Genomic DNA, 15,144 nt, shown 5'->3' with positions numbered 1-15,144 from the left:
GGTAACTGGCAGGTATCTGGCAACGGGACCTGAGGGCTGAAGCAGAGTGATAGGCTATGCAACAACATTGCTCGGGCACCTCCATTTTGGAGGAGGTGCCTTATATATGGAGAGGTCCTCCGGCCATTGGCCGGGGACTCCTTAGGACGGCGCGCGCGGCCCCTTTAAGAGAGGGGGAGTGCGCGCGCGCCCTAAGCACAGTGGCCGGGAAGGAGCGCGCGCTGCCAGCAGAGCGGGAGGAAGACGCCGGGCACGGAGCGGAGAGGTGAGGGGAACAGCGTCCCTGCCTAGCAGGAGGCAGGGACGCCGACGCTACACCTACCAACCCGAGAACTGCCGCACTTCCTTTATGCTGGTGGGTCTTGGCCAGTTTTTAATCACGGTGATCTTATCAGGGTCGGTAGCCACTGCGTCAGCACTCACCACGTGTCCCAGGTACTGCATCTTTGGTTTCAGGAGGTGACACTTGGAGGGTTTCACCTTTAGGCCGTAGCTTGCCAGGGAGTCAAACACTTCCGCCAGGTGTTTCAGATGGTCCTCGTAGGTTTTGGAATAGACAATGACATCGTCCAGGTATAATAGGACCGTCTCGAAATTCCGGTGTCCCAGACAGCATTCCATCAACCACTGGAAGGTTCCTGGTGCGTTGCAGGGCCCGAACGGCATACAGTTGAATTCACTGAGACCCATCGGGGTGGTGAATGCAGTCTTCTCCTTGTCTGCCTCTGCTACAGGAACCTGCCAGTACCCGCTAGTAAGATCCAAAGTGGAGAAGAAGTTAGCAGATTTTAATGCAGCTAAAGATTCTTCTATTCTAGGTAACTGGTACGCATCTTTGTGTGTGATACGGTTGACCTTTATGTAGTCTACACACATTCTCATTGTGTTGTCCTTCTTTTTCACTAGAACTAATGGAGCTGCCCAGGGGCTACAGCTGTCCCTGATTACCCCAGCCTCCTTCATGTCTCGCAACATCCCCTTTGCATGCTGATAGTGTGCAGGGGGTACAGGTCGGTATCTTTCCTTTATGGGCGGATGGTCTCCTGTGGGGATGTGATGTTCTACCCCCTTTACTCGCCCGAAGTCTAGCGGGTGTTTACTAAAGACTCTTTCGTACTCCTGAACCACCCGGTAGACTCCCTGTTTTTGGTGTGAGGGAGTGGAGTCAGTACCCACATGCAGTTGCTGACACCAGTCCTCCATTTGTTTCTTAGAGCCGTTACCTTCCTCTGGTTGAGATGGAGGCAAGGGTTCCACGGCCCTTACAGAATTTTGGTTTATGGTGAACAATTTAGCTAGCGTGGCATACCGGGGCAGGTATACGTCTCTCTCCCCGATATTTATATTGCGGACGGGCACCCTCCCATGGCGTACATCAACCACCCCCCATGCTGTCAAAATGGTGGGCCTACTGTCTGAGTAGACGGGTTCTACCATTGCTTGGTAGTCTCTACCTCTTAGACCAATAGCTGCCCGGCACCAGATCATCATCTCACTTTTCGGGGGCATGGCAATAGGGAACGGGTCACACATTCTCACACTACCTATCTCATCACCAGATAGTTCCACTTGTTGCCGTTTCATCAGTGCCCGTCATCTGGGTAGCGGGTTATGTCCGAGTCATTCCAGTACCGCTTAAAGAGCACGTACGGGATGGTAGTCACTTGTGACCCAGTGTCCAGTAGGGCACTCATAGGAATGCCATCCAGTACCACAGGCAAGACCGGACGTCCCCCTACGTATTTATCACGCCAGTTCGATGGGCCTGATGATCTTATGCCTGGGGGTTGGCCCTCTACCCCAGGTTGTGCCCGTTTAAATGACAGTACCTTGCCATGTGTCCGGGTTGATTGCAGCGGCGGCAGATGGGTTGTCCGTCCTCGTTGTATCTGTCGCTGGGTCTTCCTCTGGACGTTGGGATCCTCCTCTACCGGACGTCCTCCGGTCCGGATGCCAGCTGGATCTTTCCTGGAGGGGAAACCTGTAAAGACTGCACAGTTCTGGTTAGCGCGGCTACGCTTTTGGTTAACTCTTGGACCTGATGGTGCAGATCTGTAGCCGGGTTGTTATCCAAAGCCTGCGCACCAGCTCCTACAGACTCTGTAGACAAGGGCGCCGCCTCCTGGTGATAGGTAATAGCAGGGCGCCGGTGGGTTACAGCGCTACCCGGTGCCAGTTCTCGGAGCACCCGGATGGCCCTGTCTTTGAACTTTGCAAAGTCTAAACCAGGGTTCTGCAAGGCCATTGCACGTAACTGGGTTCGGTGGGCGTTGGACAGCAGACCCTCAATGAATTGCTCAGTTAACAGTTCATCTGCATTCCGCACACTGTCAGGGTCTGCCTGTTTAATGGCTCCCAGGGCCTCTTGCAAGTTCAAAGCATAGTCTCTTATACTGTCTTGGGCCCGCTGCTTGCACCCATAAAATTTCATTTTGATCTCTGCTGAGGTGCGGGTGTCAAAAGTGTCCCTCAGACGGGTTAAGATCTCTTTTACAGTCTCCTTGTCCCGGACTGACCAGGACTTTACTTCACATTGGGCTGCCCCGGTTAGCTGGCCTACCAATATGCTCACTTTTTGTCCCTCTGTCAGGGAGTACACCTTAAACAGGCTGTACAGTCTCTCTTTAAAGTCGCTTAGGGTATGCGACTCCCCTGAGTACTGGGGCAGCCAGGCCGCTCCGGGGATATAGGGCATTGTAAATGGCATTACTGCGGCAGCGGCCGCGCTGGTGGTAGAGGGTCCCTCCGTATCCGTCATCTTCCTCCCCCCTAGTTAAGTGTGGCCTACCTTCTGTTGCTTCTTCTCCGTAGGCCGCGGCTCCGCAGACGATCGTCAGGGTGGAGGAGAACCTTGCGTCGCGCTCTGGTGACGTCAACGTCGCTCTCTCTCCCTTCCAGGACCTTGCGCAGCGTCGGTGCGTAGGGCGGAGCTTCAGGTCTCGCGCGCTTTCGGCGTCAATGCCCCTCTTCTTCCCGCGCTGCGTCCTGAAGTTGGCATCCGATGGCGGGAAAACGACTGCGGATGGCGGGAAACGGCTCCGATGGCGGGGAACGGCTGCAGATGGCGGGAACCGGCTGAAGATGGTGGCGACCTTCACCACCGCAGGTATGACAGTCTTTTGAAGGCGCACAGTACCCGGTGGTTGCGGGCACGAAATCCTGCCGACTACGCCAAAGTTGACGCGCCCCCTGGGCCTAGTGTGGACGTGTGTGGGATACCCGGAGCTGGGTCTCTGGGGGTTATAGTCTCAGTGGCGGCGACCCAGTCCCGTGGCTCAGGGTGGTCAAACCAGTGGCAGTCTTTTATGGGTTTTAGGTTAATTGTCCGACTACGCCACCCGTGGAGTGCGGTCAGTGCGGACCGCCGCTGCAAGGCAGACCACTGGGGCTGATGGTGTATGCAGCTTAGGTAGTGTGACTCCCCACGGGAAGAGTGCAGCCCCAGGGCAGTGTAGTTGATGGTGAGGGTGATAGTGCACGGGAGTCCCAGCACTAGTAGTGCTGGTGCGGCGATGAAGCAGGAACGACTCAGAGTCTTTGCAGTGCAGTTCAGGGTCTTTACTGGTGATATTAAGGCAGACCCTCCCGGGAGTACTGGCTAGCATAAGGGGCCTGGTCAGTCTGCGAGCAAACAGGAGTTCCCCTGGAGTTGTAGGCCTCCCCGCCTATCTGCACTCTTTCTGGCTACCTTGCTGTAAGCGGGTAGAAGTAGCCCACGTCCCTGAGTATACCGTGTGGTGCTCACCCGTATGGCTGGTAACTTGGGGCCTTCTGTTAGCCTCCGCTCCTCGATGGCGGTGCTGGTCCCTTCCTTGTGACTGAGCCTCTGGGCTTCTATGGCCAGAGGACCTGGAATCCCCTGCCGGCTGGTTTCTGCTGCTGGACTTGAAGATCCTTGCGGCCTCGGACTCCGTTGTCCGGTTGTAGTCTCTTCAGCCAGGACGAGCAATATATCTGCTTCCAGTCCCTGGCACTCAGCTCCTGCTCCTACAGAGCTCCTAGCTGTAACTTTCACTCTCCAGGCTCTGACTGACTAATCCCGCCCCAGACCCAGTTTATAAGGGCAGATTCCTCCCCTCCCAGGTCTGGGCAGGAAGTGTTGCATGCTTAAGGGCTCCTGACCAGAGAAACCTCCCACTTGCTCCCAGACGTAATATTTCTATTACTGTGGCAACCAGACCCCTTTGGTGCCACACGGGTGTCAAAGGTATCCTTCAGCCAGGCCAGTATTTCCTTGACAGTGCCTTTGTCCCTGCCTGGCCAGGACTTCACCTCTCTCTGGGCTGCACCGATTAGCTGGCATATGAGGATGCTAACTTTTTGCTCCTCAGACAGGGGGTACACTTTAAACAAACTGCGCAGTCTCTTCTCAAAGTCGTTCAGGGTGTGTGACTCCCCTGAGTACTGGGGCAACCACGCCGCCCCTGGTATATATGGCATTGATAACGGCATTACAGTGGCGGCGGCCACAGCTAAATCCTCTCCTCGGTTGGGCATCCTCCTCCCCCCTAGTGAACCTCAGCCAGGTCCTGGGCGTCTGCTGACGTACCAGTATGCTGCTTTGCAGGCAGAAGGATCTCTTACCCGGCGGTTCCGGATCGGGGCCTCCTGCTTCCCCTCGGCTGATGGCAAATGACGTGAAGTGATAACACAGTTCAGTACAGTCTATGGCACACAGGACCCGGTTATACCGGGCTACGTGAATCCTGTTCGTGACACCAAGATGACGCGCCCCCTGCGCCGTGGGGTACTCGGTGCCGGGCCGGTCATTGCTAGGGGAGATGTCACAGTGGCGCTGACCCGGTCCGTGACCCAGGGCAGTCAGTAAAAAGGGGATATTTACAGGGGAATATTTACAGGGGAATTAAAGTTCTTATATACAGTTCGTGACGCCACCTGTGGTATGCGGCTAAAGGGAGCCGCCGCTGCGGAGCAGGTCCTCTGGAGCTGTTGTTAATGCAGCAGAGTTGGTTTAGCTCTCCACAGGTAGAGCTTAGCTCCAGGGCAGTGTAGACGTTGCTGTTATGGTGTAGTGCAGAGGATGGCGCAGTTAATAATCAGTCCACAACTTAATGGCGGTTTATTCTTATCTTTACTTCGTTGGTTAGGCAGACCGGGGCACGGGTACTAGCTGGTAGTAGAGGTCCGGGCGGCCTGGAAGCAAGTTGGGAGATCCACCTAGCCGGGTGGAGTTGTAGTCCTTCCCTTTGCGCTACCTCTTTGGCCCTACTGCGTATAGCCCTCGTCCCTGAGTAAAACGTCGTTTTGCTCACCTGTATGGCAGACAGCTCGGGCCTTCCTGGGGTGTCACTCCCACATGGCGGTGCTGGGCCCTATTTGCTGCTGAGCCTCCGGGCGTCTGATGGGGCCAGGAGACCTGCAGTCTCCTGCCCTCCGGTTTCTGCTGCTGGACTTTCAGTGCCCCACAACCTCGGACTCTTGTGTCCAGTTCTTCTGCGCTTCCCTCTGGGGTGAACTGTCGTGCAGCTCCACTCCCTAGGTCTTTCCTTGTTGATGTCCTGACTTCAACTCCTCTCTGCTCTCCTCACACTAACTAACCCCACCTCCAGATCCCAGTTGCTAATGGGAGGAGCTCCCCTTGCTGGTCTGGAGCCAAGATAGTGTTGCATGCTAGCAAAACCTGATTAGGGGACCCCTCCTTGCTTCCAGGTATGGCATCACACCCTTGTGAGGGAGGCAATGCCACTGTCGCAACCAGTCTCCTGGGGTGCCACACGGGAGTCAAAGGTATCTTTCAACCGAGCCAGTACTTCCTTAGCAGTGCCTTTGTCCCTGCGCGGCCAGGACTTCACCTCTCTCTGGGCTGCACCGATTAGCTGGCCTATGAGGATGCTAACTTTTTGCTCCTCAGACAGGGGGTACACTTTAAACAAACTGCGCAGTCTCTCTTCAAAGTCGCTCAGGGTGTGCGACTCCCCTGAGTACTGGGGCAACCATGCCGCCCCCGGTATATATGGCATCGATAATGGCATGACAGCGGCGGCGGCCGTGCCCGCAGCTTAACCCTCTCCCAGGTTGGGCATCTTCCTCCCCCCTAGTGAACCTCAGCCAGGTCCTGGGTTTCTGCTGGCGTACCAGTCTGCTGCTCTGCAGGTCACTGTACAGCTGCACTCTTTGTAATGCACGCGCCCGGACTGACTGGCGTGTGCGTGTATATGTAGTGATTCCACTGGACCGTACCGGAGAGTGAATGCCTGGAGGGGCGTAACATAGTATTCACCCGATCCGACCAAGGTCGCACGACGGCATACGACGCCAGTGCACCAAGGAGGAACCGAGCAGAGGGACCAGGTGCTACTCCAGGTCAGACCCCGGACATGGCTGTTGACCCACACCGGGGAATACAGGAACAGGCAGGTTAGGCTGGCACACAGACGGGTGGATGCTGGCAAGCACGACTGGTATGCACACAGGGAGGTACTGACAGGTACGGCCAGTATGCAGGCAGGTGGATGCTGGTAAGCACGACTGGTATGCAGGCAGGGAGGTACTGGCAGGTACGACAGGTTGGAGCACAGAGTGGATAGGTCCCAGTACAGACTGGGACTCAGGAATAGAACCGCAGATGCGGTGGACTAACACAGCAGAGTGAGGCCGCCCGGAGCGGTGAGCAAAAGCAGAGCAAGACGAAACCGCCTGGAGCGGTGAGCGAGAGTAGAGCAGGACGAGGCCGCCTGGAATGGTGAGCAAGAGTGGAGCAGGACGACACTTCCGGAGCAGTGAGCAAAGGGTCAGAGCAGAGCGAGACTGCCGGAGCAGTGAGCAAAGGGTCAGAGCAGAGCGAGACTGCCGGAGCAGTGAGCAAAGGGTCAGAGCAGAGTGAGACTGCTGGAGCAGTGAGCAAAGGGTCAGAGCAGAGCGAGACTGCCGGAGCAGTGAGCAAAGGGTCAGAGCAGAGCGAGACTGCCGGAGCAGTGAGCAAAGGGTCAGAGCAGAGCGAGACTGCTGGAGCAGTGAGCAAAGGGTCAGAGCAGAGCGAGACTGCTGGAGCAGTGAGCAAAGGGTCAGAGCAGAGCGAGACTGCCAGAGCAGTGAGCAAAGGGTCAGAGCAGAGCGAGACTGCCGGAGCAGTGAGCAAAGGGTCAGAGCAGAGCGAGACTGCCGGAGCAGTGAGCAAAGGGTCAGAGCAGAGCGAGTCTGCCGGAGCAGTGAGCAAAAGGTCAGAGCAGAGCTAGACTGCCGGAGCAGTGAGCAAAGGGTCAGAGCAGAGCGAAACCGCCGGAGCAGCGAGCAAGGCAGGGCAGAGGGGACAGGGCTCTGTTCACACGGAACAGACTGGAAGGGAAAGGCAGAACCAGATACCCACAGGGTACTTGCAGTGAAGTAGCGAGTGGACCACAAACTCACAAACGGAAGTACAGTGACAACGAGCAGGAATTAGGTACGAGTTCAGACTCTGCAGAAAAAGGGAAGATATGGGCATAGAGAGAAAAGGGAAACAGGCTGGAAGATAGTTAGGGCAGGAACAGACACTGGGAAAAGACACAGACAACAGATCTAGGTATGCGGCCCCTAGAGGGCAGAAGGAACAGGCTAAGAGCGTGTTCACACGGGCCTGGAAATACAGCCTCTAGGAAAGGCAGAAAGACAGCTGACTAGAGTACACAGACAGGACACAGTTCAGACACGGGAACTGATACGGCAAGGCAGGAAACATAGACAGGACCTGGCACATCAGTGACTAGAAGCCAACTGACAGAACAAGATGCTCAGGCATGGATTCCAAGGAGGAGCTGGTTTAAATACCAGTTGACAGACAGCAATAGGCTGAGGACGCATTAGGGGTGTGTCTGCAGCAGCTACAATAAACAGGAAGTTCGGCGGGCGTCGCCCTAAGCAGCCAGAGCAGAGCAAAGCAGACAGTATGGAAAGAAGCCAGAGTGGCAGTCTGGACTGGAAATCAAGTGCGCGCTCTTGCACAGTGGGAGATGGACCACTATGCAAGGACGCCGCCAGGTATGTTACACTCTAGCTGCACAGCTTCTCACACTTGTATTGTATTCACAGAGCTGCTGCAGCTGGGTGGATGGGATCACAGAGCATAGAGCTGCAGCAGCTAGATGGATGAGATCACACAGAGCTGCAGCTGCTGGGATGGATGGATGGATGGGATCACACATCCCTCTGCAGGGGGAGGCGACAATCTCCCCCCTCAGTCTGATGCAAAGGGGAAGGCTGGCACCTTTCAGCCTGAGTGACAGACAATTCTGATATTCAATTCTATTCAAGTGGGAGGGGCATATTTTGGCGCTGATTCTGAGGCTCCGCCCACAATGGGACACCCCACATATCATTAACTCCGTATGTGCTACAGTAATGGCTGCGGTTTATACAGTTATACACAGTCTCTGTGGCACACAGGACCCGGTTATACCGGGCTTCATGAATCCTGTTCGTGACGCCAAGTTGATGTGCCCCCTGGGCCGTGGGGTACTCGGTAGCCGGGCCGGTCAATGCTGGGGGATGTCACAGTGGCAGTGACCCGCTCCATGACCCAGGGCGGTCAATAAAAGGGGAATAAAGAAAAGGGAATGAAGTTTTTATATATAATGTTCGTGACGCCACCTGTGGTATGCGGCTATATGGGGCCGCCGCTGCGGTGCAGATCCTCTGTAGCTGATGATGATGCAGCAGAGTTGGTTCAGCTCTCCACAGGTACAGCTTAGCTCCAGGGCGGTAAGTGGTGATGTTATAGATGTTGCTGTGCAGTGTAGTGCAGGTGATGGCGCAGGTGATGGCGCAGATAATGACCAGTCCACAACTTAATAGCAGTTTCCTCTTATCTTTACTTGCGGTGGTTAGGCAGACTGGGGCACAGGTACTATCTAATAGTAGAGGTCCGGGCGGCCTGGAAGCAAGTTGGGAATCCACCTCGCCAGGTGAAGTTGTAGGCCTTCCCTCTGCGCTAATCTCATTGGCCCTGCTGCTTATAGCTGTGCTGCGGCCCTCGTCCCTGAGTAAAACGTCTTTGTGCTCACCCGTATGGCAGGCAGCTCGGGCCTTCCTGGAGTGTCGCTCCCATGTGGCGGTGCTGGGCCCTATGTGCTGCTGAGCCTCCGGGCATCTGATGGGGCCAGGAGACCTGCAGTCTCCTGCCCTCCGGTTTCTGCTGCTGGGCCTTCAGTGCCCCACAACCTCGGACTCCTGTGTCCGGTTCTTCTGCACTCTTCTCTGGGGTGAACTGCCGTGCAGCTCCACTCCCCAGGTCTTTCCTCTTCGCTCTCCTGACTTCAACTCCTCTCACTAACTCTAACTAACCCCGCCTCCAGATTCCAGTTGCTAAGGGGAGGAGCTCCCCTTGCTGGTCTGGAGCCAGGAAAGTGTTGCATGCTAGTATACCTGACTAGGGGACCCCTCCTTGCTTCCAGGCATGGCATCACCCCTTATGAGGGAGGCAATGCCACTGTGGCAACCGGACTCCTGGGGTGCCACACGCGCAGACATGCGCTCGCACAGACAGTACGCAGATACATACATTTTTTTAATATGGTGACTCTGGCAACAAGCCTCGTTCAGCTGCCCCTGGCTTGTCTCCTGTCCAGTTCCTGTGACCTGTGGCTGTGGAGTGCACGATGCTTGACTGCCATCACTTAAATAGACATGGCCGCACTCAGTGTGCTGTGTCTGCTAGTAATGATGTAGCCGGTCTGGCACTGCACCTTTAATTTTGCTTGTGTATCGCCCGTGGCTGCGCTATCACTAGCAGACACAGCCACACTGCGCGTGGCCACGTCTATTTAAGTGTCAGCAATCAAGCAGTACCAGCAGCCCTGCAGAGCTGCTGCGGAGCGGCCCAGGTCCCAACGACAAGTGGGCCCCCCTTTGCGCTGATGCCGGCCCTGCACACACACACCCACCATCCCTCTACAAAATACATATACACACACTATTCCTCTGTAAAATATATATACATACACACACACACACTCTGCTCCTCTGCAAATATATATACAGACACACAGTTCTTCTGCAAAATACACACACACTATTCTGCAAAATATATACACACACACACCATTCCTTTGCAAATTACATATACAAATACAGTACAGACCAAAAGTTTGGACACATCTTCTCATTTGAAGATTTTTCTGTATTTTCATGACTATGAAAATTGTACATTCACACTGAAGGCATCAAAACTATGAATTAACACATGTGGAATTATATACTTAACAAAAAAGTGAATGCCAAGAGTGTGCAAAGCAGTCATCAAAGCAAAAGGTGGTCTGTACTGTATATATACACACACACACACACTTCCTCTGCAAAATACACACACAGACACACACACTGCCCCTCTGAATAAAGCAGCCCCCCATCCCCACACACTGCCTCTAGCCAAACTGTGCCCCCTTTCACTTTAATACATTTAATGCTTGGCTCCTGCTGGAGCTCTCACCAGCGCCTGTGCTCAGCGCATTGTCTCTGCTCCTCTGCGCTGTGGCCCCGGCACAGGCAGCAGTGTGATGAGGTCAGTAGCTGAATGACGTCATCATACTGTTGCACATCGGACCTGGGGCTGACAGGTGCTCCTCTGCCTCAGTCCTGGCACAGCACTGTTCAAATGTATTCTCATCTAAAAGAAGCAAATGCATTTAAACATGGGAGCTGAGCGGCTTGCGGGCGGCGGGCCTGGCGTGCGTGCCCACAGAGAGGGCTCTGAGTGCCACCTCGGGCACTGCTATAGGCCATAATAAAAAAAATATGGACACAGGTTGTCTTCATGTGACTGCCCCTATTACTCTTAATTGCACCATAAGGTACTTGAAAACATTTTTTTTTAATCAGACAACTCCATTAAGTCATTTTTGTGATTTTGTGTTCCAGGTAAAGTCAGGCTTGGTGATGAACATTTTCAGCACTCTTGCTGCAGCTTGTGGAATAATACTTGCTATACTTGATCTGTTATTCCGTCCCTACTACCTGCGCTCATTATATTGTGCACATTATAATAACGATTTGCAATGCATAGGAGCCTTTAGACTCGAGGTAAGAATCTATTTAATTCGCTTTAAATAGAGACTATAGAAACCTGTCCGTATGCAGTTATGAGAAATATCACTTAAAGCGGTTGTATGAGTCCAGAAAATAATGTCTTCGAAAAACAGGGCCATCTTTATCCATTGGCCGTGCACAACCGCCTTCACTAAATGCACTCATCATCTTAAATAATCTCTATCTTTACCCAAGGCTTCATCTTTGACTTCCTTCAACTAAAAATCAATGTTGTGCTGCTTGTTTTTATGTGACGTCCAGATGAAAAACGCGATTCCTAATGTAGTCTGCCCATGTAGTCATCGCCTCTTCATTTGCTCCCTTCTTCTTGCAAACACACACTCAGAATTATAAAGCAATGGGAATGGAGGCACTAACAGACAAAACAGTTCATAGATCTGCATCTAAGCTGTAGAGAATTTGAACCCAAATATTGATAGCTATTTCCTTTTTTTTATTTTAGTTTTAATGAAGTAATAAAACAATATTTGTGGATAGAACCTTTAAATCTGTAACTTATTGTACTTTGTTTAAAGTCCTAACTGGACTTTAACTGTCTTTAACGCAAAAGTAATTACATTCTATTTTTTTTTATAAATTGTACTTTTTTTTTCTTTTCAGAGCTTGTTAATTGGCATTACTTTCTTTACCTTAATGCTTTTCCTGATGATGTTTTGCATTACCATATCAACAAGTGTGTTTGGGTGCAAAACTGTCTGCCGATCGTCTTTTAATGAAACGGTACAGTATCAATTCTATTATCTATTGTATCTACCAAAAAAGTTTCATCAATCCCAAAAGGTGACTGCAAAGATACAGGTGATGTGCAAGAGATTGCTGTGTGAATGAGGGCAGAGCTCTCCAAAAGGTCAAATTGCTATGATTCACCATGCTCTCCTACGATATGGAGCCATATTTAGTGACACTTACAAACTTTTCCATCTCCTGTTTCTTTCAATAGACTGTGGTCTAAGGGGTAACCTCTCTTCTTGTGCAGAGTGATTTGCCTGACATGCCAGTGTAAGGAAACTTATAGGCCATGCAATTGAGTAGGCTGTTTCAACAGAATGCAAAGTGAATCCACAGGTTTTCACTGAAAGTGGGGATCAGGGATCATGGACCAGTTTAGATGCATGGAGCAACACTCCACGCTGAAGTAACATCACAGGTATAAATAGCCACAGTTCCAACCTAAATGCCATCCCTCTGAGGAAGCTAGAAATGCGAAACGCGCGTTAGGGGCATTCTTTGGATCTTCTGCATTAATCCTGGGTAAATAGGATTTTAGGATTGTCATTGAATATGCATTACTATGTTTGAGCAAAAGCATTGCAGTTTAAGCTATATTTGGGCTAATAATACTATGTGACAGTACTTTCTTTGGACACCACTTGGGCAAACAATGAAATATGTGACAGCTTACATGACATATATAAACAAACCTTTGTGAATATATTTTAGTATACTATATACTGTGGAGTCATCTACATTTCAGATCCAGTGATTGATTAGCACTGCAGCCTTGCAGCTCTGAGGTCCTGGGTTTGAATCCCACCAACAACAACATCTGCAAGGATTTTGAATGTTCTCCCCCATGTTTGTGAGGGTTTCCTCCGGGTTCTCTGGTTCCTCCCACACTCCAAAAATAGATTACAAATATGTGTGTTAATTAATCAATTAGTTGTTAAAAAATTGTATGGATAGAATATACCCATCAACTCAGGAGTAAAATCAAAGACATGAGAAACACATTATAAATAATAGTATATATAATAGATGTGCAAGTCATAAAGATCTGCTGCTGGCTATTCCTTATGCAAACATCTGGGATGTCATTGGTCGGCAATTGCACAGGAGCTGGCAGCAGAGGATCTTGATGATTTGCCCAAGTGCATACACTGTGGCAGAACATTCCACAAACAATCATTAATAACGTCACTGATATCATGACAAGGCTGCAAGTACCAGGATTTCTGTACTTGGCGCTTTTTCATCATTAGAATATCATTAACATGTCTATCCATCCTGTCACTTCCAATATCTCCATGACATTTCCTTCTTGGTGATGCTATTTCGTTGTTGAGGAGTGTGTTTCTTTAACAAATTATATATATATATATATATATATATATATATATATATATATATATATATATATATATTTTATATATAATACACAATGGTGTAGGAAAATGTTTGCCCCCTTCCTGATTTCTTATTCTTTTGCATGTTTGTCACACATGTTTCAGATCACAAAACAAATTTAAATATTAGACAAAGATAACAGAAGTAAACACAAAATGCAGTTTTTAAATGAAGGTCTTTATTATTAAGGGAAAAAGAAATCCAACCCTACAGGGCCCTGTGTGAAAAGGTGATTGCCCTTCCCCCTTAAAACATAAATTAACTGTAGTTTATCACATCTTTGGGAAGCTGACTTCAATTTCCCTAGCCACACACAGGCCTGATTACTGCCACACCTGTTCTCAATCAAGAAATCACTTAAATAGCACCTGCCGGACAAAGTGAAGTAGACTAATAGATCCTCAAAAGCTAGACATCATGCTGTAATTCAAAGAAATTCAGGAAAAGATTGTATCGATTTTATATAGATGACGGCATAGTCTTCAATCATGCAGTAAATACATATTTTATTTTAGGTTGTAGTCATCTATCAAACCCCATCTTTGAATGTACCCGATACCACCAAAGATTGTCCTCCTGACTCCCCAGCAGCATTGACGTCTGCCTTAAAGTCACAGATATGAAATCACGAGTCGATGACGAACCATTAACAGCAACAAGAAAACAAATCAATGATCCGATCCTGATATGAAACCTGTGATTTTATAAATTTTCTAGTAATGTATCATTTTTCAAACAGTCAATCAAATACTATTATTTTATATAAGCAAAAAGGGCAGCAGACAAACAATTGGTGCAAAAGAATGATAAATAAATAATGAATACAAAGAATGAAGTAATGGAATAAACGAAGTACCAAAGGCAAGCGTATAGAGGCTAAAAACACCTGATTAACTAGAAAAACCTGCAAAAAAAAGTATCAGTTTAAATTTATTGAGAAAAATACAAACAATAGATAAAAGACAAATGTTTAATATAGGGGGAACACTAGAGGGCGACAAACACAGCAGGGGGAAATGGTGAGTAAAATGAGTACAATCAATATGTATATAAGAACACCAAATAAGAAGAATATTAAATAGATGAGAGAAAGAGGGGGAAAATGACAACTGACCAACAAACAGTTATGTGCAGCAAAGTAAATGAGTAAGACTGATGTCAGTAAATAAAGCCGCATATATAATAAAAATAAATGAATGAGAAGTCAAAAGTCAGTCTTATTCATTTATTTTGCTGCACATAACTGTTCTTTGGTCAATTGTCATTTTCCCCCTTTTTCTCTCATCTGTTTAATATTCTCCTTACTTGATGTTCTTGCATAGATATTGATTGTATTCATTTTATTCATCATTTCCCCCTGCTGTGTTTGTCGCCCTCTAGTGTTATTTCCCCCATTGCAGTTCGCCATTAAAAGGTATCAATCACCGAGAACTCTCAAATTTTAATATTTTCTATCTACTGGCTAACATGGAACAAAAATATATATATATCCCCCTATTTTAAACATTTGTCTTTTATCTATTGTCTATATTTTTCTCAATAAATTTATATTGATACTTCTGGCTGCGCACATTTTTTGTAGGTTTTTCTAGTTAATCAGGTGTTTTTAGCCTCTATACGCTTGCCTTTGGTGCTTTGTTTATTCCATTACTTCATTCTTTGTCTTCATTTCCTTCTGCTGTGTTTGTCGCCCTCTAGTGTTCCCCCTTATTTAAACATTTGTCTTTATTGTCTGTATTTTTCCTCAATAAATATATATTGATACTACTTTTGGCTGCACACTTTTTTTATATATTTTTTAATCATTTTATATAGTATTAAGTGTTATATGTGAATCTAATTGCCGGTAAAAACTTTTTCACATCCAGTTATTTTACATGGCATATTCTCATTTCATGCCTACAAATACAATTATTTTATATTTTTATTGCCTATGTTGCACCAATATCTTCCACAAAGTTGCAAAGTTGTACATAGATG

At 49.1% G+C, this 15,144-nt stretch overlaps 1 protein-coding gene across 2 annotated transcripts in view; it reads left to right on the top strand.

Moving 5' to 3' along the window:
- LOC141171543 (membrane-spanning 4-domains subfamily A member 4A-like) overlaps nucleotides 1-14,027 on the top strand; it is a 104,255-nt gene extending 90,228 nt beyond the window's left edge. For both annotated transcript variants that reach the window (XM_073655224.1, XM_073655223.1), the window contains 3 exons: nucleotides 10,852-11,013; nucleotides 11,641-11,760; nucleotides 13,680-14,027. In XM_073655224.1, the coding sequence (XP_073511325.1) occupies nucleotides 10,852-11,013; nucleotides 11,641-11,760; nucleotides 13,680-13,787 (390 nt within the window). In that variant the 3' untranslated portion in view covers nucleotides 13,788-14,027. The remainder of the gene's footprint in view (nucleotides 1-10,851; nucleotides 11,014-11,640; nucleotides 11,761-13,679) is intronic.
- Nucleotides 14,028-15,144: the final 1,117 nt, after the last annotated feature.

Source organism: Phyllobates terribilis, unplaced genomic scaffold (assembly GCF_046119375.1).
Source record: "Phyllobates terribilis strain yellow unplaced genomic scaffold, ASM4611937v1 Scaffold_12__6_contigs__length_324123572, whole genome shotgun sequence".
Classification (NCBI taxonomy): domain Eukaryota; kingdom Metazoa; phylum Chordata; class Amphibia; order Anura; family Dendrobatidae; genus Phyllobates; species Phyllobates terribilis.
This window is presented reverse-complemented; position numbering and strand designations above follow the sequence as displayed.